At 40.2% G+C, this 24,233-nt stretch overlaps 3 protein-coding genes across 4 annotated transcripts in view; 2 read left to right on the top strand and 1 right to left on the bottom strand.

Annotated features, from left to right (window-relative positions):
* The first annotated feature begins 1,264 nt into the window (after positions 1 to 1,264).
* LOC111233709 lies at positions 1,265 to 11,858 on the top strand. 2 transcript variants are annotated; one of them, XM_022761593.1, is made up of 14 exons: positions 1,265 to 1,348; positions 1,537 to 3,154; positions 3,335 to 3,598; positions 4,180 to 4,626; positions 5,285 to 5,731; positions 6,414 to 6,860; positions 7,202 to 7,233; positions 7,569 to 7,651; positions 8,512 to 8,567; positions 8,746 to 8,960; positions 9,474 to 9,751; positions 10,031 to 10,144; positions 10,231 to 10,372; positions 10,932 to 11,858. In XM_022761593.1, the coding sequence occupies exons 1-14, from the start codon at positions 1,327 to 1,329 to the stop codon at positions 11,285 to 11,287; spliced, it is 4,521 nt and encodes a 1,506-aa protein (XP_022617314.1). In that variant the 5' UTR covers positions 1,265 to 1,326; the 3' UTR covers positions 11,288 to 11,858. The 2 variants fall into 2 exon arrangements, with proteins under 2 accessions (XP_022617314.1, XP_022617322.1); XM_022761601.1 differs by having other exon boundaries at positions 5,285 to 5,438; positions 6,571 to 6,860.
* A 1,222-nt stretch (positions 11,859 to 13,080) lies between these two features.
* On the bottom strand, positions 13,081 to 13,988 carry LOC111233868 (L-rhamnose-binding lectin CSL2-like). Its single transcript, XM_022761772.1, has 4 exons — positions 13,866 to 13,988; positions 13,715 to 13,765; positions 13,336 to 13,459; positions 13,081 to 13,192 (listed from the first exon to the last, which is right to left on the bottom strand). Exons 1-4 carry the CDS (start codon positions 13,930 to 13,932, stop codon positions 13,081 to 13,083), a joined length of 354 nt encoding a protein of 117 aa, XP_022617493.1. The 5' UTR covers positions 13,933 to 13,988.
* A 6,890-nt stretch (positions 13,989 to 20,878) lies between these two features.
* Positions 20,879 to 24,233, top strand: part of speg (SPEG complex locus) — a 42,708-nt gene continuing 39,353 nt past the window's right edge. Inside the window, exon 1 of the mRNA XM_022761784.1 lies at positions 20,879 to 21,260. Within this exon, the coding sequence (XP_022617505.1) occupies positions 20,879 to 21,260 (382 nt within the window). The remainder of the gene's footprint in view (positions 21,261 to 24,233) is intronic.

Raw genomic sequence — 24,233 nt, forward strand, 5'->3', positions numbered from 1 at the left:
GTTGCACTCCACAGCAGTTCATAGACTATGAATAACTAAGTATTGTACCCCAATACATTCAGTTACTAATTACTTTGCAGCTTAAGATTGATAATAAATGATACTATATGTAGTATTAATGCTTTAATCCTGTTTAGAAACATGTTTAGTTGCATTGAGAAACCTGAAATAATAAATAATGATATGTAATTTGCATATTAACTTAAAGGAACATAGTCCTGTACTTTCTTAGGTTTAGTAGATGTTCTCAAAGAGAGCTGCAACGATTAATCAGTTTAACTATTAGTTGATTGACAGAATATTAGTCTGCACCTAACTTGATAAGTGAATAATCCTTTTTTTCTCAGAAAAAAAATGCCAAAAAATTGCTGCCTCCAGTTTCTCAAGGTGGGGATTTGATGCATTTCTTTGTAGTCAACCTGAATATCTTTGGGTTTTGGACTGTTGGTCAGACAAATGTATCATCAACTCCTCTCTTCTCTCATTTGGATGTTGGACAGTCAGAGCACACTGCTTAAAACAGATTGTAGTGAGTAAATCAAACTGTCTTTCAAACAAACAAGTCAGAGCATTTTTAAACTATCTCAACACAGTTGGTTTCAGCAAGGCCCTTGTGTTGCAGCCAATATACATGCAGTGTGGCAGTGGATCTGCCAGCATGAGACATGAGACTATAAAGGACTGGGAGTGTTTGGATTCCCTACTGTTATTTTGGTCTGCACATTCTTCATAAGGACTCAAATATCCATCCAGGATTAACACCATTAGAAACTGATGTCAAACTGTTAAAATGATCCAGCTGCATGAAGATTGAACATTCCTGCAAAAATATTTGTTACTGTAAAAGATTTCGGACAGCATCGCAGACAAAAGAGTTATTTTAATTAACGTTTTATTTCTTGTATCTTCTTTTCCAGATCATTGAAGTTGGGTCTGTGTGCAGAACAAATAGAAGAAATGGCTTGTTCATCACAGTCTGCCTTCGACTATGTCAGGCAAGCCAGAGTCCACCTTGTGAGAGAATTAAAGAATCTCTCTGTGATTGTGGAGAACTTGTATCAGCGTAATGTTTTTAGTGATGAAGAGGTTATCAGAATACAGGAAGAGATTAATGACTACGATAAAATCAGAAAAATACTGGACTTGGTCATGAAAAAAGGGGAAGCAGCTTGTTACGAGTTTCTCAGGATTATTGACATGACGAGGAAGAGGACCTTAGGGACGGCATCCCTCACCCCTTACGACAAGAGCGGAGCTTGGACTGAGACCAAGACGTTTGACCTGCACCACTGGATCAGCTGCTATTCCTTCAAGGAAGACACGCAAATGGATATTAACTACTTACAAGGTATTTTTGTTTCTGAATTCTGATTGATAATTTCTTTCATATTATTTATCACTGATGTGCTGATTGTATTTAATGCACTTCCATGTGTCTGTGTGTGCAATTATTTATCCACTGTTTGGCAGGAGTGTGCAAGGACACTACAGTCAATTCACAGTATTTATTTACTTTGCTGTTGGTTTTGTTTTTAGGTTCACGGCCGTGCCACAGATATCAGGCAAAGCTGAAGTCAAAAGCAAGAAGAATGTCAAATATGTTTTGGACGGCAAACAAAGATCTGTTCGATGACAGCCACAAGATTGATCTGTCATACACGCCACTGGTATTAGACACAGAAGGAAGTGTTTCTACATCTGAAATAAAGAAATTGAAGAGCAAGAAGATGAGTCGCCCTCAAAAGCTAAGGACGTACTTGCCTGAGGAGAAATCAGAAATTTCCCCCGGTGACCTGCTGAAAACAGATAAAAACATAGTCTTAGTTGGTAAGGCTGGAATTGGAAAGACAGCACTCACTCAGGAAATGTTGAAAGTCTGGGCAGAAAGCGACAGCAAGGAGCTGGATTACATGTTTTACTTTAACATGAGAGAAATGACGTCCGACTTCATGAGCATGAGCTTAGAGGAGCTTCTTTTCAGTGAACCAGACGAATTCAAAGAAGAGGTTTTAGCTGATATGAAGAAGAACTCTGACAGTGTTACAATCATTTTTGATGGAATCACAGATCTTTCTTCATCAGTGGTGCGAAGACTTGTAGAGAAAGACCTACTACCTGATGCGAAAATCATCATAACGTGCAGACCAGATGACGAGGAGGACTTCTTCTCTTGGGACTCTCTCAGAGTGGAGGTGAAAGGCTTTAGTGAGCAGTCCATAGAAACATACTTCTCTGCAACACTCGGCGAACAAAAGAATAAAGTTTGGAGCAACTTGGAGTTGTTAACACTTTGCTACGTCCCAATGTATGCAGTGATGGTGGCTGCCTGCTTTTCATCAGAAGACCCACAGCCCTGCACTATAACTAAAGTATACGTCAGTATTGTTCGTTTTTGCCTTGAAAGGAATAGCAACAAAACAAAAATCAGGCATCTAGAGTCCTACATCAACAGCAAGGGGATGGAAATACTGTCTCTGGCTGAGGTTGCTTTTCAAGCAACTGGAGGAAAAACTGCGAACCTGACCGAACTGCCCTGCTATGACAGCTCTGTCCTTTCCTTCCTGAAACCGCTTGTTATCCAACGAAACTTGACTGAAAGATATGCCACACATGCATTTCTTCATTACACAATGCAGGAGTTTTTCGCTGCACTGTGGCTCTTGAAGAATCCAGATAAAGCGAAGGATGTTCTTCAGCAGTGCCTGACTGAGGAGATGAAACACATGAGGCCCCTGATCCCTTTCATGTGTGGATTGTTGAGTGAGAAGAGCCCGAGTTTGATGAAGTGTCTGATTCCAGCGGAGGAGCTGAAGAAAACATCTAACTGGTTCTTTAAAGAAATGACAACCACATTTTATCATTGTCTGTGTGAGCAAGATGAGGCTGATACTGAGGACAGTGGGTCTGACGTGGACATACTGTTCTTATGCCGGTGCCTGTATGAGTCCCAGTGTCCTGACGCATGCATCTACCTTCTGGACAAACTGGACTACTGTCTGGATCTCGCTGGAGAGATCCTTGATCCTTACTCTAGCTGTGCCGTGGCCTACGTGGTCACTCAGTCAAAGAAGAAAATCCAGCTGAACCTTGAAGACGTCATGGTATCAGAACATGGAATGAGATGCCTGTTTGGATGCCTTAAAAATGTCCAATGGTATGGGTGTGCATGTGTTTTTAATTGTCAAATTGCTGCTTAGGTACCACATATAATGTAGAAACTGTCGTACCCTAAAAGAGTATCGGAATAAGAATGGAAGATATAATGACAATTATCCTTTGCTGTTGCTTGCTTTTATAATGAGCACAAGGTCTTTGTTTATTCTTCAAATTGTAGGTGTGATCCTCTCCCACGGCAGCTGTGGAAGATTTTCCTTCTCGGTGAGGGGCCGATGGACCACATCAGCTTACTTGCCCTTGATGGAAATTGGTTGCACCTTCCAGTTGAGGGTAAAAGACAGCTGTTTGAAAGAGCTGTTAAAGTCATGCAGAAGATTCCTACGAAGGTTAATGTCTGTCTCTACTGGGACAGGCCGACTCCTGTCTGTCAAAGTCTATGCGAGCTCCTCTTAGAGGCTTGGCCACACATCAGCTCACTCAGGTATGTAACTTTGCTGAGTTGAAATGAAAATCCTTCTTTTTTGGTGGTTGAATTACTGGCTTTTCAAATTAGAGTACAAGAAAAAAAAAAAGCTTTCAATTGGGGTAGCTGAACAATACAGTATTTGTAAACTCTGAATTAAAGCTCAAGGATGAGCTTATTCCATGGTCAGATCAGACCTCCAGTTTTGGATGTGATTCATCTATCATAGAAAACCTTAGAGAGGGAGAATTTATTAGGTTATCATCACCAATAAAAAAAAATAAAAAAGTTAATTCACCAAGTAGAAAGAAATTTGAACCTGTTTCCAGATAACTAATTCACCACAGAGTGGAACTAGAGACCATCTTGTTATTCAGTAGTTGTCGGACCCCACCCATCTTTAAACACTGCGTTCATGTTGATCTAAACTAACTATGCACAGATTTTCAAACTACAAAACCTTTTAGAGCTTGGGAGCTCGCAAAGTTCACATGGCTTTACAGTGATCATGTGCAACAGGTGTAGTACATTTGCTGTGGCTCAGTTCAGGGGTACATGCAGTACTAATGTGTTTGATGTATTTGTTTGTTATCATGCAGCTTCAGGAAGACCTATAGAGGTCCAGGATTTCAAGACCAGGACCAGGACCAGCACCAGCACCATGGTTCACTGGGGAGGGAAGAAAAGAGGCTGATGCTGGACCTTTGCCTGAAAGCAGCACTTCACAAAGGAGAGAGTGTTCTCGATGTAGTGAATGCGCTCTTCTCATTGTTTTCTGTTGCAAATGACAACAGTAACATCTATCTTGATTTTTATGAACATGTGGAGAGTGAGGGGTGTTCAAGTGTCATTCCAAAACTGAGAGCACTTTTCCAGTCAGCTCCTGCGGTCTGGTTCATAGACCTCTCGGAGAGAAAGGCCTCCATCCTCCTGGAGGTGCTGAAGCTCCAGTCAGAGAAGAAACAAGTGGTGTTGACAGGCTGGTCACATGAAGACAGTGAAGGGAGGAGTTTCCTGCAGTGTCTGCCTTACATCTCACAGCTCAGGTAAATGGATGGAGTTGTGCTCTTACATCTACACCAACTCACTGTTAGTTTTCATCTTAAGGTGATGTGCTCAATTGATCAGTCTACATGAACATTACATCAGCTTTGGTTGTCCATCTGTCCATCCGACTGTCTGACCGTCTATCCGTTCATTCCATCACGCGATATCTCAGGAACACCTTGAGGCAATTTCTTGAAATTTTGCACAAACATTCACTTGGACTCACTTGGAATCAGGATTTGAGCAGCGGGTGGTTAACATGTGGTCTTAATGGGCTGTGTTTCAGTCACTATTTCAAACTTCTGTTGTCTGACAACAGAAACAGCAAAAACATGTAAATGAGAACAGCTAAATGGGAGTTTGGCTGCATTAGAATACTATATATGTGAGCACAGACTGTAGGAGAGAAGCAAACAGAGAAAGGAAGACTGCAGATAGGATCTGATGTTATTTGTTTATAACAGTTCCACACCAGTCTTTAACCACGTCCTCAATCACTGACCATGCGCAGTCCAGCCATATACTATGTTTTGACCTAGTCTTGATTCTTTTGAGGTATTTGGTGGACTTTTAGCAGCTACACTCCCTGTATGTCAGTATTATGTGTCTCTCTTTCTGCTACTAACATCATATCAAAATGTTTTGTTCTGGTTCCAGTTTCTCTCCCTGGTCAACAGTCTCAGATCCATCTGAGTTGTTTGCCAATCTGTTCTGTGCAGCAGCAGAGAGAGAACAGCAGACAGGAGACAAGATCTTGGAGCTGTTATCCTCAGTGTGCAGACATGAAACCTTCCCTTTTTATCACACAAACATGGATAATGATCTTCTGAGGAAAGATCAGTGTGATTTTCTGCTGGATCTTTTCTTCCACGTGAAGGATTATGAGACTAAAACAGGTTTGAGTGTCCTTCCAGCATTACAGTCAGTTTTCCAGTCAGCTCCTGCGGTCTGGTTCATAGACCTCTCAAAGAGAAAGTCCTCGATCCTCCTGGAGGTGCTGAAGCTCCATTCAGAGAAGAAACAAGTGGTGTTGACAGGCTGGTCACATGAAGACAGTGAAGGGAGGAGTTTCCTGCAGTGTCTGCCTTACATCTCACAGCTCAGGTAAATGGATGGAGTTGTGCTCTTACATCTACACCAACTCACTTTTAGTTTTCATCTTAAGGTGATGTGCTCAATTGATCAGTCTACATGAACATTACATCAAATTGGCGCAAACATTCACTTGGAGTCAAGGATCAACTCATTAGAGTTTGGTGGTCAAAGGTCAAAGGTCACGGTGACCGCACATAGCTATAGATCAAGAATTCACATACAAAATTATGACAAAATTCCTCAACAGTCTTCAACTGCATCCTCAATCACTGATCATACACGGCCCAGCCATATACTAGGCTTTGACCAAGTCTTTATTCTTGTGTTTTTGTTTAAGTACATCAATGTAATGTTGGATTTACTGTATGAGTCATCTGAAGAGATTTCTTTGAAGTCGTTCACACTTTGAGGACTGAATGATACGTGTTCAAAATTGCGGTCTATCATTTCAGGCTTCAGATTTAATTGATTCATAAATGATTTGAGGATAAAATCATGAATTATTTTGTGAAGTTAGTCAGTCAAAGCCATTGTAATTGTTAGTTGAACTCTAGACTGATTGATTTTACTTTATTGTGCGGATTAGCAGGTATTTGGTGGACTTTTAGCAGCTACACTCCCTGTATGTCAGTATTATGTGTCTCTCTTTCTGCTACTAACATCATATCAAAATGTTTTGTTCTGGTTCCAGTTTCTCTTCCTGGTTTACAGGAGTCTCAGATCCATCTGAGTTGTTTGCCAATCTGTTCTGTGCAGCAGCAGAGAGAGAACAGCAGACAGGAGACAAGATCTTGGAGCTGTTATCCTCAGTGTGCAGACATGAAACCTTCCCTTTTTATCACACAAACATGGATAATGATGATGATAATGAAATGAGGAAACATCGTCTTGAATTCCAGCTGGATCTTTTCTCCCATGTGAAGGACTATGAGACTGAAACAGGTCTGAGTGTCCTTCCAGCATTACAGACAGTTTTCCAGTCAGTTCCCAGAGTCTGTGTAAAGTACGAGGCATCTGACCCCTTGCAAGTGCTGAACCCCCAGCCATTGAAGGATGTGGGGTTGACCGGCTGGTTACCAGTAACGTGTGGCATGGAGAGTTATTGGCAGAGTCAGCCGCTTCTGATCAAGGCAAAAAGGTAACAGTGACTATTGCTTGTTTCTAATGAGCTGATACAAGTTCACTTACCCAAGCTCATAGTTTGTTTTAACGTTAGAGATCCCATATTGTGGAAAGTGAGATTTCTTTTACATGAGGCATTATGTGTCTGGATTATGTGTCCATACATACATCCTGAACTCTGTAACGCCTTGAGGGAATTTCTTCAAATTTGGTTCAAATTCAATGTTTGTGGCATTTTCAGTCCACTTTGATTTGGGATTTTCAGTGTTGGGTTTAGTAAAGCTAACTAAAACAAAACCTGATTGTTCTCCTCTCACTTTGTAACTGTTGTGGTTGTGTTTGTGTTTGTTCCTGCAGGGCCGATGGAATGAGAGCACCTTACAGACCATGTGAGTACTGAGACAGTGTCTCCTATTACTCAATCTGTCATCAAAAAAATCTGACTGCACAATGAATGTGTGCTCATTTCTTCAACCAAATATTTACTGTATATCAGAGTTAATGCATAAAAACGTGTGGATGGTGAATTTCACTGAGTAAAGGAAGCTACAAACGACTAGCTATGTTGACACAGTAGCGGGTATTTGGACACATGGAAAGTGGAAAGCGATGACAGGAGGCTTCGGGCTGCCGCTGTTGGACTCTGTTCACATTCTCTGACTCAGATCTGATGACGAGAAGGAACAGGGATTGCTGATTTCTGACATTTTTCTCCTCCTTCCAGCAAATGACTCTGGTATCGTAGAGGAGCCACACACAGCAGACATAAATATGGACGTATCTGAGGACGACACAGAGCTGATGACGGTGAGAGGAAAACCCACCCACTGTGTACTGATATTCCAGGCCTCAACACACATGCAGGAAATGAACAAATATTCAAAGAATTCAAACATCTATTATGTAGAATAGATGCTTGCAGTGTGTGATAGAGGAGTTTCTCAACATTTTACAATTAAAAAAAAAAAAAAAAGGAACATTTCATTTTTTTAAGACAGACAGACACTGTGCAGATTCAATTTAAATTTTTGCCCTTAATTTGTCATTTCAAGCAATTTCAGAATCTGGACAGATTTCTGTGAGATTGGCTACCTTCACATAGTTCGAGCTAGTATCATCCTCTTCAGCTATTCTTGAGCAGACGCTTGCCTATTACCATTTTTATGACTTACTATACTTTGACAAATTATGAAACTTTTCTTGGTTTAAGTCAGTTATTTCCCCACAGACCGCAGAATCTGTTACTGCTCGTTCGAATCTGCACCCAAACACAGACACAAGGAGACAGTGGATTTATTGTGGAATTAGGGGAAATGGTTAATAGAGATGGGAGGCTGGCTGAGACAGAGGACAGGTGGCGCTAAAGTGGTGTGGATGGACAAGGAGACATGATGGGAAGAAGAACACGGGAGACAATGCTGAGGCAAACACTGGAAATAACTCTGATATAATAAACACTGGTCAGGTGGGGAGCTGAAACAGGTTCCAGATACAGGATAGACGTACAGCCGTGCTTCAAACCACTCAGATGTCATCTGTAAATAATTACTATGGTGTTTTCTAGTTGTGTCACACTCAATCTGCTCAGTTAAGTATGGACTGTGTAAGAATATATGAACACAAGTTGGTTATTTTTTTAACTGATGTTGTTCCTTTCTGAATCCCAGCCTCCATCAAGCTTCACGCCTAAACTGCAAACTGAATCTACGCGAGTCTCATACAGGTAATCACATAATAAAACCACTCAATGCTGTTTTAGACAAAGTGCCTCCTTCTTCTTCTCACTTCCAGCTTTCTCATGGATGGCTCTTTTCCCGCTCTCTCCCTCGATGCTGAGCGTGTAACTTTACTGTCATATTGTGTTTGTTCATCATGGTCATTCAGATGTCTATGTCCTATAGCTTCAGGTGTCCTGGTCCAGGTGAGTTCCAGTGTGCTTTAACTGGACTGGTGTTTGTTATGGCGCGTGAGGCGGCGCTATTCTACAAGACTGTCCAATGGGATGAGAGCCTCCTCCAAAGAGCTGGCAAGATAGCTGCAGGGCCGCTGTTCGATATCAAGTGTCCCGAGGAAGCCGTCTGTCAGCTCCACCTTCCACATTGTGAAACAAACCATGGTAAGCAAATAATTGTGTTTTTTTTTTTATGGCAGTAATGAAACTAACGTCCTGTAAGTGTCCACTTTAGGCTGCAGAGTCCATCACAACCACTGTCCCAACACCCACACTATGACGTAGGTCAGGTAAGAGCCACAGTGACCATTCAGACCTCAAGCATGACGAAGTTTATCAGAGCTCGCTGGTGCACACTTGGTTAATGTGGACGTCCTGGGGCTCTCACAAATACATGGTGGGAATTTTGTCCTCAGGATAGCGCAGGAAAGATCAGGAGGTCACTTAAGTCATCAGGATTTATAATCTGGGGATCCTAAATATATGAAACACCATTATCTTTTACTCTTTGACTCCAATGCTGACGGTTGTGTTCAGTGAATTTTCCTGAAGTGGGCAACTGTTTAATTCTTAAATGACTAGACTAAGTGTCCTAGATATAGAATAAAATAATCACTACCATTGTAACGAGGCTGTCGTCACTAAAACAAGATATTGAATGTCTCTGTGTTTTCACAGCTCTGCTCTCTGATGGCCTGCTGTCTGTCATCCACATCACTCATGATGGAATGAGTGTCCTCAAACCACTGGAGATCACAGACACTCATGTGATTGTCAAAGTCCCTCATCTATCTTCCTTTGGCCTAGCCTGGCCTTTTGATATTTTATGGAGATTGTGGGACAACAGGAAACTAATTAGCAGCCAAATTTTGTTGTTCCTCCGACCACCCAACCCAAAAACACAGAGGAAAAACCTCAATGTGTATCTCCTGCCAAGAAACATCCCCCTTGACGAGGTAAAGTTTAATGAAATGCTACAGCTTCACTTTGAGTCTAAAATCTTTAATCCTTTTATTGTGAAACTTGACAAAACCTGGGTAATTTAACAAAGACAAGAATAAGGCAATGTCTTTACTACCCTGTCCGTCCAGCCCCATACGTCGCTCACTGCTACCAGAAGCCTGGCACCAGCCCACAGAGCCAGCTAACCCAGGAAGGCTGGAGTACAGTCAGAGTGTCAGTCGGGCTCTACTGAGGAAGAACCCTCTAATGAAAATGTTATGATTGTTCTTCAGGTGAGCGTAAAACAGCGGAATTCTGAGTACATCGAGGCGCCATCCAAATGCAAACTCATCAAAGATCAGTGTTACTCTGTTCACTGTTCGCAGGCCTATAAAATACAACCCAACGTGAGTATTTCAAATAAAAGGTTTTTTATTATTAAATTTACTTTGGAGTCCATAGAGATACTGACACTGGTGCTACTGGTTTTCAGAAAGAAGAGTTTGACCTGGATTTTGGACCAAATTACCACCCAACATTTGAGATTCGCCTGCCTGCAGACACAGAAGAGGCGACTATAACAGTCCGAGACCAAACAAATGCAGTTGTCTGGGAGCGTGAAGTCGACCTGACTGGTAAAGTCTTCATCCGCCTACAGCATCACTTCACCTGATAGTCGAATAGAAAAGAACAGAGAACAGATTAATGGTTATTGATTGATCCAGTGTGCCTTTATTCTTGATCATCTTCAGTCTGCTTTTATCAGTGTGTATAAAATTAGTAAGAAATGGTTGAAAACTTTGACCTGTGAGCCAGAAAATTCTAATAGGCATGACTTAAGACCTTTGTGTGCAAACCTTAAAAGTTAAAATCAAAGTCAATTTTAGAAAATAAGGACTATAATTATTTCTACTCACACAGCGCTCCATCAAGTCCTGAATCAGCCAGCGGTCGAACTCCTCTGTGTTTGATTGACAGCAGCTGGCAGGCTGTCAGAGTGCTGGTGTTACAAGAGACAGGCCAAAAAATATAAGATACATTTCTCATTTTTGGTTTCTGAACACAGGACAAGTGATTTACAGAGCAGATGCTGCAGCAGACAAAAAGACATGGCATTTCATCTCTGTTGGTCTTTTGTAACTAGATCTCTGTTTAAAAGTGATTGTTGGTTATTGAACAAGTCTTTTCTACCAGGTGGTCCAAGAAGGGAAACTGTACAGAGGAGCGTCCCGGCAGAGGACAGCCTCGCAGCAGAGGACAGCCTCGCAGCAGAGGACAGCCTCCCAGCAGAGGACAAGCTGCTCTTAATTCGGAGACAGTTTATTTATAGAGTGTCTGAATCTGTTCTAAACGAGGTTCTAGATAAACTTTTTGAGAGTGGCGTTGTAAATGACGGCGAAATGCAGTCACTCACACCTCAAATCAAAACAGAAAAAGCCCGAGACATGATTGACATTGTGCGAAGAAAGGGGACTCAAGCCAGCTCAATTCTGATTGCCGCTCTCCGTGAGGGGGACCAATGCCTTTCCAAAGAGCTCAAATTAAGTTGAAGCAGAAGTGTGAGAAGGAATCTCTGTTTTACTGTTTCACTGTAATCTTTAACTGAGATGTTTTGTCGGTAAAGTCTGTGTTTTTAATAAGTGGACTTTGACTCTTAAAGTGAACCACTCAAGTTTGGAAAAAAAAATCCCTCCATACTTATTATATAGTGCACTACTGTCCACCATTTTATCTCTTTAAATATGTGTGTATATATACTCACTATGTAGAGCCCTCAAAAAACAATACAATGATGTGATCATTTCCAATGTGCGACTCAACAGCTGATAGTGATGATCATCAGTAATTTTCTGAAATCTGAATTTATTCTTCACCACAGAGTAAACAAGTGAACAAAAGAGTGATTTCAGACAGTTTTGACGACACTGGATGGATGTTGAGCAGGAAAACAGTGACATGGTGTCTTTTAACATGAGGTAAAACAGCCAGATGCAGATCTATGGGCTCAAATTAGGGTCAAAAAGATTTTGAGCCAGTGATGTTATATATACAAATTATATACAAATAATAAATGTTTGTTGTTGTAAATAGGCCTGTGTAATCTTGTAAAATAAATATGCATGAGAGATTAATTTTGTACTTTTGTAGAAAATTTTTATATTTGTGGAAAACAACAACCTTTTAATAAAATAACTGAACAACTGATGTCAGTGGTGAATTTATGAAGTTTGATCCTGTTTTATCACCTGAATCTGATTGGACAATAACAGTCCAATCACAAAGCGGGGTTCAATCAGAGGGCAGGTGGTTCCTTCAGTTTTATCTCTGTCGCAGCTGCTGAAAGGTGGAGTAAATTTTCAAGATGGACGACAGGGCGGCCTCTTCCACGACTCAGGTAGATTTGCATTTTGTGTACATACACAGCACATCAAATGTGTACAATTTTTCTACAGCGTCACGAAGTTTACTATCATTAATAAACATTCCACAGTCCGGCCTCACTGGTTGCTATGTTTTTTTTTTGCTGAGAAACCTGCTCTGCACCTACCTGATCTTTTCCATGTTTTCTTTAGTTTTCTTCTCTTTTTTTGTCATTTGGCGCCATTCGTCAGCGTCTTCCACTGCTTGTAACCATTAGATAATCACGTAGGTTTAAAATACGTCTTTGTTTTTGTGAAACTGTCTAACTTCCATAAGATGTAGGTATCTTGCAAGAAAAATTAAGACTGGCCCTAACGGTTGGTGTGAGTACCGTGCTGTATCTACCAGTAGAGGGCGCTAATACAACACATAACCAGATGAAAACTATATAGGCATTACATTTGTTGTTGAATTTACACATTTACTCTTGCTTAAAAAATCTTGAAACCCCTATGAAGGTAGTAAGAGTAACATACTAAAGATGGAGGAAATGCAGGTGCTATTCTGTGGCCATACGCATATCTTGTAATTCCTGCAGTTTAATAATGAATTCAAGCTTTTTCAAAAATTGGAGAAAACGGTGTAATAACTGAATAGTTTGGAAAAATTCATATTTGGCATCATAGGATGTGTTCATATATCATTTTAAAGTGAGAAGTTAAGATGTGACAAAAAAAAAGACAAAAACACAATCATTATTTGCACTGCTTTAATTTGATTAATCCAATCACATTATGTTTGATTTGTGATTGCTGCCACAGAATGGGATGAAACCCATGATGAAGAGCTGCCTTTCCTCTCTGGGACATGGATGTCAGAGGTAAATCTCCTAAAAATGACAAGAAAACATAGCATGACGTGTGAAATGGTTTAGCTGTTTCTTAAATCATGCACAGCACATATCCTTTGTTACTCTTACCGATCAGTAACAAATGTAATCCACAGAGAGGTACAAGGGATTATCATCGCAGAAAGTAGGTTCTCCCAGATGTTCAGCACTGGCTGTGAGGTTGCACTCTTCTTTTCCATGACACCTGACAATACATGTTAAAGAAAGGCAACGGTTATTAATGGAAACACAAACCAGGACATGAATTAATTACATATATGAAAATATATTCAAGAAGAACAAGAATTCAGAACAAATATTTAGTTTGTCTTTTGGTCCAATACACACAATTCTTTCACTCTCTGATGAGCCACAGCACTTGTACAGAAGGTCTTTTTTGAAGGGGTTTCGCTGCAGGTGTTCGCATCAAGACGTCCAAAATTGGAATTCATTATATGCAGGGCTCCCTCCTCTAAGGATGGCACAGACAAAGTTTATTTCAATAACAAGTTCCCAGTTGATGCAGCTTGCTTGATAAACCCGTCAAAATAAATAAATACAAACCTTATTAGAATTAAATACCTATATGCCAACTTTCAAAAAGCGAAGTCCGGATTAAAGGAAGATGAGTATAAATATGTTTCGAAAGAATATCTTAGAGAGATGTGTGATCCTTTTTTAATATCCAAATATTTCCATGCAGAAATTATTATCGACGCAATCTTACCACACTGAATAGCTGCACTTTCTCCTTCACATATAATGGCAGTGTCCACATCTGTCAAAATATCCGCAGATAAAGTGAGATTTTACCTTGAAATCTTAAAAATCATCTCAACATTTTCACTGTCAACCAATGAGTGTTTGAAAATACTCACCGGTGATCTTGTTACACCTGTAGGTGACTTGAAGGAAGTTATCCGGTGAGTAATCGCACACAAACATCTTCTCATTGAGCTTGGGCAGTAGGCAGTGTTCCTTAGAGTCACAGCTGGAGAAATATTACAACGTTCAAGGTTATTTTATGCACAAGAGGATATCTTCACACAGACAGTTAGACATTTGAATTGAATAGAAGCAGCATTCATCTAAGCAGAGCAAGATTTTGCAATTCAAATTACAGGGAATGACCAAAAAGTACAAGGTAAAAGTACCTATACAACAATGTAGGAATACAGGTATTTGTCCCGCATCTGAAATTCTATTTAAATAAAAGTACAGAAGTATTATTAGTATATATAGTGAAAAGCACTTTAAGTATTAAAAGTTAAAGTACTCGTTCTCCAGAAAAATGGCTCTGTGACTGATGTGTTATCGCACATGACATTATTAGGTTGTTCGTACTGTTTCATTAATGTTTATTAGCATTTTACTGTTGTAGCCAGTTGAAGTGGAGCTACTTTTTAACTACTGTATTTTCAGTTAGGTTATTTAGTCCAGTGGTTCCCAAACTAAGGGGTCAAACCCTCCAAAGGGTCAGAAGATAAATCCGAGGGGTCATGAGGTGATTAATGGCGCAGGAAAGAAGACATTTGTATTAATTATTTAGACTGTTCTCGAATAATAGCTTTTTTTTCTGAAATATTGGCACTGCAAACGACATAGAAGTCTGAAACATTGCAAGACCCTGCTTTTTTTGTAAGGGGTCACAAGCCAGAAAGTTTCACAACTGGTTTAACCTTTAGTAATGCATGTAAAATCTGTAGGAAGCATCTTACTGATAATGTTGCTCGTTAAAACCTGAAACTGTGACTTTAAATGTCTTTAAAAAGTTTACCTATCCCGAGTTTTTGCTCAGTCTACGAACTGAAACACTATAATAATGTAAAACAAAATAGAAAACCAATCTTACAGTTGCTTGGCCCATCCAGCCATCGCTGTATGCATGCAGTCCTTCTCTGAGACCGTGGCAGGCTGGTGTCTGGCATCACAGTTGGCAGAGCTTTTCACACCATAATCCATTGCCACCAGTACAATTCCATGTCCTTCAGCTGAACATACACAAAACAAGGAATTATACAGCAAAATAGTCATTTGGTGCTAGTAGGAGAGGGAAGATCTAAAGGTCCTGAAGGTGGTGAGAGTAAATGCATTTTATATGACGTTAAAGAAGTAGTAATAATGATAATAGAATACATACGGCATTTCAGCTCTCCATTTACACCAGGACATGCCACATCGTAGAGGAATTCTTCAGCTAAACAAAATACAGGGTTTGTCAAAGATTAGGGCATCGTTCTTAAACAGTATTTTAATGGTAGTTTACAGAACAAAAAAGAGGACAAGATAAAAAATAAAAATCATGATATTACAAAACAAAAAAAGTAAAACCGAACAAGAAAATCAGAAGAAAAGAAATCAGAGAATGATAGAAATTGTTATAATTTACCTTCAGATGACCAACACCAAGCTGCAGCCAGGACTAAAAGAACAATGAATCAATTAAAAGTATAATTGATCTTAAATGAAGACATGTAACATAATTTGCTCCCATTTCTACAGTTAGGGTAACTGTAGAAGACAACAGAACAAGTTCCATACTCACAGGTGACGATTTTCGCTCTTGTAGAAAACATCTTGTCAGTTGTGGATGACTACACAACAGACAGCGGCTTTTTATGCAGTTTCTTTTTTCATTTTTTTTTCATATGCACACACAGCCCAGGAGTTAGGAAGGTGTTGAAACAGTAAACAGCCCTGGGGTACCCAGACTGAACTGTGCATATAAGACAGAATTTATCATACCTCAATATTGGTATCGTTACTTGCAATTAAACATCTTTAATATTTGCAATAATTGGCAAATATTGTCTGTCGCTTGAGGATTTTTAGTGTTTGCTCTGTGTCACACGACTGAGAAAATGAGTCTGTATTACAATGGGAAGAACAAATTAAATTTTCCAGTTTATTATTTTATTTTTACCTGTTTAAGAACCCCAGTGAGTGATTCCGTTTCTTTTAATACATCTGAGAAGTAATTTGGGTTTATAGCCCGTGACCAATGATGGAAAGTTGCACACCTTTTTTTTTTTTTTTTTTACCCCTTTTTTTTTAAGGCTTGTTGCAAAAATGTGGTTCACTGGTGTGTTTTCAATTGTTTTGGGGCAACAATCGAACACAGGGTAATGAGATACAGTATATCTGGCTTCGGCTGCATAGACGATATTGAATCAATTCATAGCTATTCATAGCTAGTTTAGTTTGTTTCATGGAATTTGTTGACAGCAGGTTTTAACTGCAGTACCTGAGTGAATGTACTTGTGCTTTACTTGAATATTCCCATGTTAATTAACTTTATAATTCTACTCAGCTTCATTTCAGGAGGGAATATTGTCATTTTTACTCCACTACATTTATCTGCTGGCTCCAGATACTACCTTTTAAGATTAACGTCTTGCATACAAAGCCAGAGTTTACAAGACATGATGCTTTGTTATGGATTAAATTACCCAACAGTATATATGAAGTGATTCAAATTAGCTCCATCTCAACCAGATAAATCATTAAAATACATCTTTCATGCATCAGTAATAATGGTTAAATGACAGCATGCCAGCACTGGATAATGACGGCTTTTGCTTTTGATACTTAATTCTGAGTCTTTACTTGTATTGAAGCATTTCTACATAGTGGTTCTGCTGTTTTTAGATAAAAGATAAGATTACTTCTCTCACCACTGGACCACCTTCAGCTAGGGTAAACGCCTCATTATCTCTGTGTGCTGTTTTTTCCCAGCCCGGCGCCCATAAATTCACCACCAAAGGGTCGAAACGTGCAAGAGAGCTGATGATCACCATCTCTTCACCTCCTGCAGGTATGTGGCAGTGTTTGTTTTTCGAGCACGTTCACATGTCTCTGGGTGTTGATTTGTACTGAACAATTTGTCTCCTGAGTTCTGACAACTTAATGCGTGCTATCTGAGAAATGAATCGCACAGTTTCATTTGCCACGGAGCATTCACAGAGATAATTTGGTCTTGATAAGGGGTCTGGTTTATTCATCTCACCTGTAATGCCACCTGTTGCCGGTTGTGTCTTACAGCTTGGGCAAATATAACCATAACCATCTGCTGAGTTAGAGTCTGGGTGAGCTGCACCTTTAACATTTAGTAGTGCACACAAGTTAAATACTACTTCTAGAAGCATAATTGGGCTCTGTATCAACATTTCATAGTACTGTATATGAATAAATAATCTCTAAGATTTATGTAAGAAACAACAACAACAAAAAAGCTTTCTGGATTGAAATGAGTATAAAGATATAAAGACAGAGGGAGAATATTTCCACACTGAGTCACAGAGTTGAACACAGTGTTAAAGTGAAGGCTAACATTCAACATTTCTGCACAGAAAAAAAATATACATATATATAAATAATAAAAATATTACATCATGTGACATACTGCATATCCTGTTGCTGGGACAGATATCTTCAGCTAAGACTATTGTGTATGTAATCATATTGCTCACGTAAACCTTATTTACACTGTGGGTTACTCTCAAGTATTATGTTTGACTGATGTAACTGATGTTGGTCTTGACTTGAACTGAAGCTTTTTTGGACTCGGCCTTGGCTCAGTCTGAACTCTTGACCTTCATTCAGTCCAGTTACGTCTTGGTATCAAGTCGCAGATTTGACGGGACAGCAACTCTCCGGCATCATAAGTTTCTCTCTGTCAACACTCTCAGTGAAGAGAAAAAGACAGTCCAAGCTGAACTGACTGAAAGAAAATTGCTGATTCAAGAGTTAGAAAATATGACGGTTGATATGGGGATGGTGCCTTTTAAAGGATTTCAGGATGATACTTTTTTCTTTTTTAATATAGATATAAAAGAGTTTCAACAGGAGAGACACTGCAGCTTTGGAAAGAAAAGAAAACATAGGATGAAAAAAAAAATCCAAAACATCCACTTTTACATGATTTTGTTCTCTCTGCTGAGATAACATCAAATCCTTGATTGTGTTTTATATAAAGTGGTCTGGTGCTGTGAAGGTGAAGCAGAGATCCTTAGAGAGTTGCTGATACCTGCCATTTTTTTTCCCGCCCCCATCTGCCAACCTCCTAAGGGTATTGACTAATGGCAAACAGCACAGGATGGAGAAGTTGCTCCGTCCTGGCAAAGTCTGTTATTGATTTACATTTTTTTAGGGGCCACAGTTGCCTATCCAGCATTTCAAACCTGCCTCACTCGAGGCAGAGAAAATACTGGTAGTCATTACTTTTCCAGTTAGTAAGTTCTGACTCAGTAGTTCATGGTTGTGCTGGATATTTTGTAGTATTTTGTCCACTAAAAGCCAGTGAGTGAGCTCTGACTGAGCAGGACTCCAGGATGCACTGAACAGGCCAGATGCAGGGATTGTGGAGGATATGAGAGTGGAAATTCTCTATTACTTCTCTGGAACTCAGAATAACAACTTCATAACTAATGCATCTACAATTACTTCATATTTCATGCAGGTGCAGTGTGTTTATGACATATAAAAGAGCTGCAATTGAGGGAATATTTTGCTTAGGAGTATCCTCATTTGTGTAATTTAAAGAAGATAAACTATGAAAAAAATGAAAAGGGCCAGTGAACTTATATTTTATAAAATCTTAAAACTGTTTCACAAATTGCTGCATATTTAAAAAGCCCATAAGTGGCTGAAACCTCAGTCACACAAGGGAGAGATGAAGAAAAGGTTTTGTTTTTGAAGGCCAAATATCATGTAGATTTATGTAACCAAAAAAATAAACAATAAGGATTTATGAAGAAATAAGTGGGGGAGAATAACACGTATGAATAAACGTATTAAACGTGAAATTCTATTGTGTCTACTGCAATTGTTCCAACCAGTTACATTATGTTGTGTTGTTATATCACTGTCCTACAATTGTATGAATCACTAAGTCCTGTCTTTATTCTTAGACTTTCTTTTTATAGCCGCTCCAACTGTCACACGCACGCTGTCTCTGCCTGTCTCACATAAACACACACACACACACGCACACTCACTTTGGTTGATAACACTATCTACAGGGCTTTTAGTATGGGAGCTTTGGTGTGTGTGTGTGTGTGTGTGTGTGTGTGTGTGTGTGTGTAGGTCATACATGGCAGCTCAAGAAATGTGACCTATCTGTGGTGGTGGTGCAGCTGTCGTTTGCAACCTGAGGGACTTGGGGGGTGAAGCAGTGAGGTGGTGGGAGACTGGAGAGAGAGAGAGGAGACCTATAACATGAGCTGATCTAAGTACTTAGGAAAGAAAAAGGTTAAAAATGTGTGTTCTTTTAAATAGTACTCAAAGGTAGTTACTGAAAAACACACTAGACCAGGAGGCCTGAGTGGTTTGACATTTAGGAAAAAGGATCTCTGTCTCCCTGTCTCACCACTCTTCAGCGGGGTTAAAGCTGTTGAAAGGGACCATGGCAGTGGCTGCTAATGCTACATGATCTAGGGTGGACTTACACCTACAGCCCATGCTCACTAAAGGACACAGAGACACAGGCTTTCGCAAATGATTTGAGATGAAATATTTTGCTCCATGGATCTTGTTACCTTAACTTGGACTTTGCGGGGATGTCCAAAGGGATTCCTTTCGGCTTTAATGGCAAAAGTGAGGTAAGGTGCATTTCTTCCTATTATCGGGTAAAGTCTATTTTTATGCAACTCTTTGGATCAGCATATTAGTGGAATGTCATGAATTAGCAGAGGAAGCAAATCCAAATACTGACGTCCATTCGTTGATTAGTAATTATGGTGTTCCATTTATTGCCATTTTGAATAGTGATTAGATTTATTTTCTAAATATGACTTGAAATAAAGTAGAAAAATAGCAGGAAGTCCTAAAAACCTAAACAAAAAAAACAGTAAACAAAGACACAATAGTCTGACCTTTTTTTAAGTTCAGCCAGCAATAACCACTTGGTTACTATTAGGGAAAGGTTCCCAATGTTGAATAGGGGGGTGCAGAGGGGAAACAAATTCCGGTCTGTGGTGTCAAAGTCCTTCCAAGAGCCTTCCTTCCAACCTCCCACTTAAGACTTCAAAAAAAGAAAAACCCTTGGCCATTGTTTTCAGTATAAACTACACACCAGTAGCTTCTTGACATTCATTATAATGGGTGGAGGTGTCAGGACTGGACTTCTTTGCTTTTGGCGTATTAGCTGTGACAGACACAGCCAGAGTATAAGAGAAGAGTTATGTCATCTAAGAGTACTCCAGTGATTCAGTGCCTTTCATACATTTTGAGAGACTTGCAAAAAAAAAGGGGGATTGTCAAAAGATGCAGCGATATCTTCCCCAGTTTGTAACTCAGGATTTGTTTTAAAAATGTACTATACAGGCCAAAGCTATGATACCTTTGCTGTCACTTGAGTAATTTTCTCAGAGTTGACGACGCTCCTCAAGAGCAGCAGAACACATTATGCAACTGTTTCACAGGCTGAGTAGCACTTCAGTAGACTTTGACATGCAAAGTAGGTTGAGTACCGCCTTGTTTTCTGAACCAGTGCTGTCATTTCTATGGAGAGAAAGACACTATTCGCATTACTGCAAGAGGTTGCTTGTCATAAAAATGTAAATACGGGTTTTTTAACCCATTTTCACAAAGGATGATGATGATGTCTTTTTTTTCCCGTGATGAGCACATTCATTAGGAAACGTTGTCTGTAGTCAAAGTTCAAAATGTCTAAAGATAATTGATGTCATTCTGATTGATGTACTCTGATTGTTACAGCTCCCAGTGCAACAGCCCAGGTCCAACAGCCTCCGTACTCCCTGTGAGCCCAGAGATATCTGAACTGATGGAGCCTTTCAGAAGAGGCCTTCAATAACTGCAGCTCATCTTGACACCCCAATCAATTACCAGATAAAAAGTGCAGTCTGCATAAAGAAGTGTGAAAGAAATCAAGATGGCAGACGGCCCTGGATCCAGTCCCAGTCTCAACATCCCTTCCAAGAGGCCCAAAGTCACCAAGGTCCATGTTGTTCCAGACGCCGGGGCCGCAACGCAGGAACCCACGCCACCAGTTTTCACCCGTAAACTCCGCAAGGCAGCTGTAGGAACAGGCTGTGATATCCGACTGAGGGTTTCGCTGGCAGGATTTCCAAAACCTTCGCTGACCTGGTACCACAACGAGGAGCACCTTCCTCCGTCAGAGGCCCAGGACTCAGGGGGACTGTGGATACGGGACTGCCGCACAAGCGACGCTGGCTTGTACACCTGTGTGGCGACCAATGAGCTGGGAGAGGCAAGCTGCAGTGCTGTCTTGGCCATTATGGACCTTGGTGAAGGTAATCGCAAGCAACTGAAACTTTCTTTAACAGGAAATCCTAAATCATGACATTGGATTTTTAAGCTTTCGTCATATTTTCTTTTAAAACGGTTATTGTCTGGTTTATAGATTAATGGTCCTCAAATGGACCAGTCACTTACTTCCACTAATCACACATTTCTTCTTCCCATTTCTCAACACTTTCCATTCTAATTAATATTTAATCTCATTATCCCAAAAGCTCACCAAGACAAAACAGTCGTAGATCAAAGACTGTGTTTTGATCATCAGACAGTAACCACATCTTCCACGTCGGGAGAGCAGCACTTTGAGATGATTAAAATTAGCTGGTGGATTTAAATAGAGACTCAGAGGTGAGATTTGAGGCTCGGGTACTGGCCCAGGCTCACATTGGCAATAATGTCAACATAAGACTGGTTTTTATTCCACGGTTTGAAGTCCTCATTGTGTAGATTGTTCTGCAGGCAAATGAGTGTGGAACATTTCCATTCTGGAGAAACGGCAAAAGTGAAACTCATACTGAAAATGGTCACTTTGACAGAGACCTCTAACAGATGGAGCACAAGTTTATTCTCTCATGAATATTGTGATTTTGATTTGAATCAATATTATGCAGATTTCTAAGTTATTGTTTGGTGCTTTCAAGTCTGTTTGCGTAGGTTTCACTTTGGATGAAACTTCCTAAAAGACTCTTTGCAGAAGTAAACTTTTGGAAGCTCAAACGTACCTATTGCTGTTGTTGTGTCTCCGTAACATCTCCAAAGTTAGAACACTATGGTGGGACAGTGTCGCTCCGGGTGGCCCTTCTGTCAGCATAAATTCAAACAGCAAAGTATGCGAGACATTAATGATCTTTTTGAGCAGCCCCATCTTCCACCTCATCTTTATCATGTCTCACTTACTTCTCTCTTACACTCAGTAACTGTGTCCACAGCTGAAGAGCAGTGTGAAAGTGTGTGTCTAACATGTATGGATTTGCTCTCAGTGTCTTGCACAGTGATGGATTTGATTGGCTTGTCTATCATTTCCCAGTTTGTCTTGTCACCTCTGTCTTGAGGAGATAAGGATTTGTCAGTGTGGCGTCTGTGGCTTTTTTTAAACTCAGCTCTCATGCCTCAGTAACTGACTATTAGAAGCATATACCAGAGCCCTGTATGTCACATATAGCCCTATTTTCATATAGCATCGGACAAAAAAAATGACCTTTTAACTAGTTACATGATAAAATCAGTGACATTCAAGCAAGTGGTGCACAATTCATGTTGAATTCTGTTAGGGTCTAACGAGCAGAAATTATTTTTTCGAGTTCTAGATCTGGCTGTGATCTGTGATAAAACTACAGCATGAAACTGGGCGTTCGCTGGTATAAATACTCCTGACCAGTTTGCATCATCCGTCTGAATGGCAGAGTCCTTGGCGTAGAATGGTTTGCAGTGAGATCATTGTACTGCTGTGTATATTTGATCGCGGTCTTGTTGCCTTGGCCTGTGAAGAAAGTTGACAGTTGAGCTCACATGTCACCAGCTCTAACACTACGAGCTGGCACGTATGATCCAGCTGACATATCACTCAGCACCTCTCTGTCCTCTCAAAGCAATCCAGCGTCAGTTGCTACCTTTTGACCTCTGTTCCCATCACGTATTTCTGTTCTTTGCTTCTTTCTTTTCATCCGTCTCTTCTTTTGTCTCTCTCTGCTAATTTCAGCGTGGTTGAAGTTATGATTTTGAGGGACAGTACAGATGGAATGCATTTCTTTTGGTCCATTTTTATATTTCTCATATATCTCTTTTATTACTTTATTTTTCCACATGACCAGAACTGTAAACTAGATGGTTAGACTTGTATGAGACTTGCTTGACTTATTTTGAAACTTGAGTTCTGACCTGGTGAAATCCTGGAACAATAAAAAAAATAAACAAGACAGCAACAGCAGGCCTTACATAGGTGCAAACCGTACATATTTAACTCTCAAGCCAATGCATTGACAGAACTTGGTAGATATGTATAGACTCATTAAGATGGCTCTGAAAGGACAATATTGAAATGATGTGTCTTTTTAATTGTCAGCTTTTACACCTGGAAATAATCATTATCTGATGATGATGAAGACTTGTGGCTCGATTTGAACTTGATTTAATAGACTTGAAATCAGCCCAATCTCTTTGTTTCTTGATGAGCTTTAGTCTGAATGGTGTTACTATTTGCATGAATAGCTAACACAAGCTGAAAGTCAGCGAAATAAGATTTTTTTTTTTACCACCGTGTCCTCGTTTTTACCCATTTTCTGGGTCTTAGCTGCCTGACTATCTCTCTGACCTCTGCCTCCCTCTTGCAACTCCCCTGCTTTCTCTCTCCTCATGGTTATTTATGGCCTGGTATGTGTCGTGCCGGCCACAGGGCTCGTGCTCTAGTGGATGCCGCCGGCCCCCTTCTCCGATTGCACCGGCAGACATCACAGATAATTATAGCATCACCACGGTCAAGACACGGCGCTGTCACACTCAATCACGGTCAGTGTGATGAAAGAGAGACGAGGAGAGTGTGCTAAGACGGGAGGGAGGGGCTGTGACTGGTGTATTTGTGTCGGTGTCTGGTGTGTATCAGCGCACGTGTGTGTGGTTATCTTTAATGACTGTTCTGGCTGCTTTTGAGCATCGCTCAGTAAGTCAGACAGTCAGGTCTGTCACTTTGTGATATCACAACTAGAAACCAGAGTAGTGCAGTGTCACAACTTTATTGATATCACCCTCTGACATATAGCTTTTGATTAACATGCTGTCAGGCATCTGAAGGCTGAGCAGTTTTGATGGAAGCTCTGGAGAAGCAGCACATCAGTCACCTGTGGTATTTTAAGCTACGTGTACAGTCATCAGGAGATCATTGTCGTACTGTGACGCAGGAGCATGAACCTTCAAGGCGTCATAAGATAACATTTGAAAAGGTCTTTGTTGCACCTTTAACCCTTGGCTTC

Source organism: Seriola dumerili, unplaced genomic scaffold (genome assembly GCF_002260705.1).
Source record: "Seriola dumerili isolate Sdu_G_001 unplaced genomic scaffold, Sdu_1.0 BDQW01000019.1, whole genome shotgun sequence".
Lineage (NCBI taxonomy): Eukaryota > Metazoa > Chordata > Actinopteri > Carangiformes > Carangidae > Seriola > Seriola dumerili.